Source organism: Acanthisitta chloris, unplaced genomic scaffold (assembly GCF_000695815.1).
Source record: "Acanthisitta chloris isolate BGI_N310 unplaced genomic scaffold, ASM69581v1 scaffold12047, whole genome shotgun sequence".
In the NCBI taxonomy this organism is placed as follows: Eukaryota; Metazoa; Chordata; class Aves; order Passeriformes; family Acanthisittidae; genus Acanthisitta; species Acanthisitta chloris.
In genome coordinates, this window is record NW_008682084.1 from 42,962 (window position 1) to 50,877 (window position 7,916).

General features: G+C 40.0%; 1 protein-coding gene across 1 annotated transcript in view; it reads right to left on the reverse strand.

Moving 5' to 3' along the window:
- ERCC8 (excision repair cross-complementation group 8) overlaps nt 1-6,429 on the reverse strand; it is a 25,432-nt gene extending 19,003 nt beyond the window's left edge. Inside the window, exons 1-3 of the mRNA XM_009078366.1 lie at nt 6,340-6,429; nt 6,082-6,183; nt 664-787 (exon numbers count right to left, since the gene is read on the reverse strand). Of these exons, the coding sequence (XP_009076614.1) occupies nt 664-787; nt 6,082-6,182 (225 nt within the window). The 5' untranslated portion in view covers nt 6,183; nt 6,340-6,429. The remainder of the gene's footprint in view (nt 1-663; nt 788-6,081; nt 6,184-6,339) is intronic.
- Nucleotides 6,430-7,916: the final 1,487 nt, after the last annotated feature.

The window sequence follows — 7,916 nt, forward strand, 5'->3', positions numbered from 1 at the left end:
GTGTAAGTTCATTCCTATTTCCTTCACACAGGAAACAGGATGAACTGCAGTCACAAATTCACAGTTCAACAGGAGATGTCAGGATGAGTGACTCAGAGCAACATAAAATTCCTGTGTAATCTGGTTACTTTAATAATGCCAGTTACACTGGTTAAGCATTTTCTTAATGGTTTCTCTCATTCTCCACCAAGTTTTAGAAATGGTGTTACACTGCTTACAACAGATGCTGAATCCCAAGGCCACCAGTCCTTCAAAAGCAATATTTAGGCATTGCTTATTGACAATAACTCATCCTGCTCTACACTACCATTGCACTCAACAATCCCCAAGAATGAACATAAGACTAGACCTTGGTGAGCAAGTTCACACAGAAAAGTTCAATCAACTGGCTGTATTCCTGTTCACAGGCAGAAAGGAACTGTCCCAAGGGTTCCAAGCTCTCATACACATTAGACATTCAGGTCTTCAGGAACAGACAGGTACACACCAAGATGTACATGAATGCTGGAACCAAACCACCCTGCTGCTGCACCTGCAGCTCTAACAACTGGCTGGTTGTCATCCTTCTGGATGCTTGGTCCTGTTCATCTCTGGGAGAACTGCAGATAAGGAGTGAATAACACACATACAAAGAAAGCTTGTAAGCTGCAGAAATTCTCTTACTTGTAGTGTGTTTGTATCCCATACTTTCAAGGTTTTATCAAATGAGCTGGATGTAAACATGCCCGTGTCATGAGGATACCACTGGACTGTCTCCACACTGAACGCATGTACATCAGGATGGCTCCTAAGATCAGGGAAACGATTCCAATCAGTTAGAGTCCTGATAATCATCTTATAATTGTCTTGATATTTGATGCCAGCTTGCAAACAGCTTAAACAATTATCTTTAATTTGCCCTGAAGTTTTCAAGAACTAGTTTTCTGGTGTCTCAATTTTCAATCAACCAATATTCATCACTTTGAAGAGTCCTCATTTCAAGAAACTGCAGACCATTACCTTTCCAAAATATGGAATCTGTAGCATAATTCAAGTCAAGACACTCAGTCTGAAGCATAAAAGTCTTCCGAAATGTTTAAATTGTAATGTTTCAAAATGTAACGTTAAACATGACTCTTAACACTACAAACCATTTTTGCTTCTGGCAACCCCCTGAGCTAGAAATGGAACCACTAAGAAATATGATCACATATATAGTTCAAAAAATTCATTATTATTAGTGAATAGTTACAGCTACAGAGTTATTGGCAATTCATGTATGCTGAAGTGACCAGATAGCAGCAGACTAAATACCAAGAGTCAGTGACATTTGTATTCAGAAATGAAAGAGGAAGAACAGCAGTAAACTTTCAGTTAAACTATGGATAGTTAAAGAATGCAATCTAATTAATAATACATTAGCTGTGGTGGGAAGAAGGGACAGCAGAGCCAATACTGATAGCTCCAGGATACTGACTGAACTGACCAGGCTCTGAACCATGCATGTCATTTCTTATACCTGCTAGACCACTCATATCCAAACTAGATACATATGGATTCAGCTTCAGAGCCCCAGCCCAGACTTAGAATTACCACGGTGTTGTGGGTTAACCATAGGCAGATACACACCACCGTTGCTGTTTGCTCATTCTCCCCCCTGCAGTGGGATGAGGGAAGAGAATCCAAATGGTGAAGGTGAGAAAAGCTGCAGGTTGAGACAAACACATTTTAATAAGGGAGCAAAGTAAAACAACCCTCCCCCACAGGAGAAAGAAAGAACTCCCCAAAGAAAGAAACAGGTGATGCAAAAGCAATCCCTCATCGTAGGCTGACTGATGCCCATTCAGATCTCAAGCAATGGAAACCCCTGGAATGCCACCCCCCCCACTTCCCCCCAGTTTTATTGCTGCACATGACATTGTGTGATATGGAATATCAATGCCTCTCCGGTCAGTTTGGGTCAGGTGTCCCAGCCGTGTTTCCTCACCAACTGCTGTCCACTCCCAGTCTCCCTACTGAGGGAGCAATGAGAAATGGTGAATGCCTTGACACTACCAAACACTGTTCAGCTACAGCTAAAACATCAGCATGCTATCAAGGCTGGTCACAAGTCCAGAACATAGTACCATACAAACTATTGTGAAGAAAATTAACTCCATCCCAGCCAAATATAGTACATACGAGAAAACACTTTGACCGGCTCCAACTGCAGCTAGTGAAGGGCTCACAAGATTTTTTCACTTCAGCTCTTTGCATTATGCTCTCAAGTGTCCTGCCTCCAAAGCAGTAGCTACTGAATTTACATTGTGGAAACTCAATGCTACAATCTTTGTAAACTCAGGCTACAATGTTTATATCATATAAACACAGTGGTAGATCTTCCTTATAGATCTGACACTACACCTGAGCTAATAAACCTTCCTGCTCACTTGGGCTGCTAGAGAGCATAGAAGACATCATTAAATACAGTTAGCCTGAAGCCAGCACTGACAGTACTAAGCAAGAGCCATTGAGTAACTGTGGAGCTTAGTTAAATGACTCCAGCATTGTTTATCTCTGAGGCATATCCTAGGCTAGCCTGTTAATCTGGCACAGTGCATTTATTCTACAGGAAGCTGTGCTGGGTTTGGCTGCAATAGAGTTAATTTTCCTCACAGTGGCCAGTATGGGATACGCTTTGCATTTGTGCTGAACACAGGGTTGACAACTTGGTGATGCTTCTGCTATTCCTGAGCAGAGCTTACACAGAGCCAAGAAGGCCTTTTCTGCTTTCTGCACTGCCACGCTGGTGAGGGGCTGGAGGTGCATGGCAGGTTGGGAGGAGACACAGCTGGGACAGGTGACCCATATTGACCAAAGGGATATTCCATACCACAGGACCTCATGCTCAGTATTTAAAGAAGGAGGAAGAAGGAAGAGATCTTCCCAAGGAACTGTTACGCGTGATGGGGTTCTGCTCTCATGGAGTTGGCTGAACACCTCCTGCCCATGGGAGGCAGTGAATTAATTCCTTGTTTTGCTTTTCTTCTGTGTGCAGCTTTTGCTTTCCCCATTAAACTGTCCTTATCCCAACCCATGAGTTTTCGAGCTTTTACCCTTCCCATTCTCTTCCTGATCCCACTGGTGGGGGAGTGAGTGAGGGGCTGCATGGGGCTTGGCTGCTGGCTGCAGTTAAACTGTAGCAGAGGTCAAGCTAAAAATCTTCAGTACCTGCAGAGCAAGGAAATCAAGCCTGACTCAGAGTGAACTTCCTCCTGGAGAGGAATTTGTATGCAATGTGCAGAAAAATCTAAACCCATGGAACTAATTATCTTGGTACAGTAACTGTAAGTGCACAACACTGGACTGTGTTCAACACTGAAGCAGAACAATCAATTCTCCCATAATCCAGAGGGCTGAGGAATGAACTACAAAACTCTTGAACAGCTCTGCAGGAATCACCTTTGATCTGGCTAAGCTTAGTAGTGGCTACATGCCATTCAGCATAGTTTCATGTCTCAGGGCTGTACACTATTCCCAGTTCATTCCACATGCTGGATTTCCACCCATTACTCAGGCTATCCCAACATTTTCTGCCAAAGACAAAATTAATTATGTGGATAGTTAGGTCACTGTCATTCATTCTTCCTAGACAGATTTTGAGTAGAAGAGACCACCTTACAAATAAGCATAATCTGTCTATTACGTAGAAGTTGGTACTGTTTGGTTACTCTCAAATGCAGTTTTGCCACAGGACAGCATGAATCATATGAAACCAGGTAAAACTCTCTGTGCTGACTCCCAGTGGAAATTTTATTTTTTTTCAATACATTCTAGATAAGAAACACTGGGGAAATCACAGCCTGCCATTAGGAATTATCTCTTCTGGTGTTCTAAACTACTGGACCCTCAGCAAGACCAGTACAGAGTCTATTCAGAAACAGCTTCAAAGTGCCTCTAACAAGAGCTTATTCTTCGAGCAACTTTGAGACCAGAGTTGTGTTGTGCCCTGCAGACTTGAAAGACAGGCAAATTTTTGCAACACGTCAGTACTATATGCTTCAAAGATAGAAGTCATTTAGTCAGATGGGAAGTGTTTCTTACTGGCAATCACAAACTGATTTATGATGTCAGGAACTCTGCGAGAATAATATTCCAAGTATCTGAAGGTATGATCTGTGGCTAATTGGTTACAGTAAGTACTTAAAATATAGTAGGAAGCTACATGAACACTAGGAATAAATAACTGAGGCAACAAACCCACTAAGGTTATTTAAGCCATAACAATCATAAGCCTATCATTAGAACATGTTACACAAAATCTGATTCTACTAGTACAATTTATGCCTCAACTGATACGAAATAAAAGATGCATTTCTGCAAATTAACACCTACTTATGAACCACAGAATATTCAGAGCTAGAAGGGACCCAACAAGGATCACCTAGTCCAACTCCTGGCCCTGCACAGGACAGATGCCAGGATCACATCATGTGCCTGAGAGCATTGACCAAAAACTCCTTGAGCTCTGTCAGGCTTGAGGCTGTGGCCACTGCCTTGGGCAGCTGTTCCTGTGCCCAAACACCCTCTGGGGGAAGAACCTTTTCCAAATATCCAACCTAAACCACCCCTGACACAACTTCAGGCCATTCCCTTGGGTCCTGTCACTGGCTGCCAGGGAGAAAAGAAAGAAACAGGCTACCAACTAACCATGCTCATAAACAGAATCTTGGAAGTATGGAATATTTCTACTGACCTAACTGAAGTCAGTGATGACATGATTTTAGCACAGATTTGACAGCTTTTATGTTTTCTCTTCCTAGCATGTATTTTTTCAGTTTGCTGTATCTGTTTCAGAATTCATTTCAGTTTTGAGGTTTGAGGATGTATAAGCACTACATGTTCTTAATTACAATGTAAAATCATTTTATGCAGGAAGTCTTGGCCACCAACACTTGCCAAATGCAGCTGACTTGAGTACATTCTTTTCTTACCCTTTGGTTTCAATGTGTGTTCTATTAGTCTTTTCCTTTCTCACAGTCCAAGATACCATTAAGGCTTTTTACTGTTACAAATCTATTCTGCTCTTGTAAATCTGACTCACAAAGCCCTTAGACATCAAATAACTTGTAGACTAGGAAAAAAATACAGGGAAAATGTAGCTACTAATCTTTTACACAGTAGGATGTATCTTACTGTGAGTCTCAGATGAAGTTCTAACCTACCAGATAACCTTACTACCCACATAAAAGGGAAAAAACAACTTTTGCTAGGAGACTTAATGCCCATAATAGACAAATTTACACTGCCTGCAGGGAAAGACCGACAAATCAATAAAGGCTTTGACTTTTTGTATAGATTACACACAGCATGGTACTACTCTGCTCTTTAGAAAAATATGTCCAATTTGTTCAGTAACACATCTATCTTCATTCAAACATGTTCTCAAGAAGCTCTGTATAAATTACTTCTGTAGCTGGTAAACACCTGATGAACTCAACACAACTACTAGTACAGCTGAGAGCAGGGAAAGGGGAAATAAAACCAACAACCACAAACCTGTATTAGATTTTTTTTCCCCAAATGATGAACAGGATTATGCAGATAATTTGCCTTCTCCTTAAAAGGATATTTATTCAAATATGCATACATGTATTTGGGGGATACAAGGAATATTCCTACAGCCGTACCAAAATGTCTCTCATAGTCATTGGAATGGAGTCACCAAATTTCAACATTAAACAATAAGAAAACTTACAGGTGAGGAACTGAGAGCTAGAAGAGGGTTTGGGTTTTTTCACCTGTCTTTTTTGCTAGTGTTTAAACATGGGATTAGAGTACTAGCTCTGGCCTTTTTTTGTGGGGTCTACAGCAACATAACAGTCTCTAACTTTACTTTCCATATGAGTACAATTAATGCCCTCCATTTTAACTTTTGAACTGCCATGGATCTGTTCAAACAATACCAGAGAGTCATGGTGCATGTATGTACAGTGCATATATTTCCACAGTCTTTTTATCCTAGAAATAAGAACACAGATTAATTTCTGTTAAACATCTAGTTTAATGCTAGCCACACAAAAGCTATACTATGAACTTTTCATAGAATTTTGTAATACTTACCTTCCTACTGAACAAAGTGCTTTACATGTGTAGCTTGGCTGCCTGGTCAAGTTTTCAAGGTCATAAAGTACAATAACTCCATCTGATCCACCGGATAACATGCTGAAAGTGTTAATAAAGCAGAAAAGTTATAACACTTGTGATCTCAACATGCTCAACATAACTGAGTGTTCAGCAAGAAAACAAATCCATAGTACCAAAACACCAGTACGTAAGATGTATTCATACACATTTTTACCAAGTAATATATATACTTACTATCTTCCCTCAACAGGCTCAATATCAAGGGTGTTGACACCACTCCCATGTATTCTTTCCACATCTCTATCTTTATTTAATTCCAAACTTAGAACCCTAAAAAAAACAACAACCAAAGAAAAGCAGAGATATGAACAAGAAAAGAATTGTAGAACATTACTATGTAGCTCTGAACAGCTAAAACCTTAGTTTTGTGCTTCTTCAATGCATTCAACTCATCCCTGCCATTTTCTTTTGCAAAACTACACAATACAGGGATGGAAATAAGTCTTGTGGAGCTGGCATAAAAAATACTGTGCTGCTTGGAAGGTAAGAGAGAGATAAATATGTAAAATAGCCTCAAAGAAATAGCAAAACTGCTTTTGGGGTCAGCACATGAAACAAAAACCAGAATGTGATTAAAAAACCCTGGGCAAAAGAAACAGTAAGAAGCATTGTAGTCACAACGAATACTAGTTACTTTGAAGCTTCATTATGTAATGTCCTTCAGGCTTCATCCTACTTGGAACTACAGACACCTAGTGGACAAATAAATTTAGCCTACCAAGTTTACAGTATGCCCTTTTATGAAGCAAAGTTTGTGTGCTATGTTTTCTGCAATGTTAAACAACATCTAGGCCACACATGATGAAGCTTCCAAGACCAGCTTTTCTGAACTGCAATTAGTATCCTTACATGTACTAATATGACATAGTCAAAAAGGAGAGACTCTGCTTCCTTAAACCATACTGATATAAAATTAGCTTTACAAGATGATCTGAGCTTCCTGCAGCACCATTTTGTAAAAAACACAACAAAAATGTAACCAAGTAGGTAAGTGAAAAGCTGTGAGTGTCCCCACTCAGCCTTGGCTCCAGTGGCAAAAATCCTAATGTGAGAACCTTAGGCTCCTACAGGCAGATCCCCAACAACACGTGTAGATACGCCTTGAAAGCAGGAAGTCATTTAAGCTCTTTTAAAAGATGTAAAGTATAACCATGCAAGAATTCACCTAGAATAGAAATTCTGACATACACAAGATGTCTAGTTCAAAAACTTTTTGAGCTCCAGACTGAATTTTGGTAAAACAGTATATCCCTCTGCAAAAATGCCTTAAAACATATGACTTTAAAATGCAGTTATAAATAAAATCTATTAAAGACTACAGATTTTTTAAAATCAAAATTAAAGGGTTTAAGAAGGGAAATGTTAGGTAGACAGTGGTCCAAGTAATGCAAACACTGCCCAGTGACCTACCGTTCTTAACCCTGAATGCTACACGAGTGCTGGGGGCACAGCAAGGACATAACTGTGTTGTCAAAACGTACACAGAAAGGAGCTTCTGGAACCACTAAAATTCATTTAAATTTTAAACATTATTTTTACAATAATACAGCCATAAATCACCAACACAAATCCTCCTGATGTAGCTGTGTGAGTGACTGAACCGAGGAAAGTTTTCTTGGATTTATCCTGAAATACAGCCTCAAAACTGATTCTCTGATGCTGAACAAATGTTATCACATTATAGCCTTTAGCAGGGATATTAATAGGCCTCTCTAGGCAGTCACCACTTCCCACAAAAGCACTTGGGATCC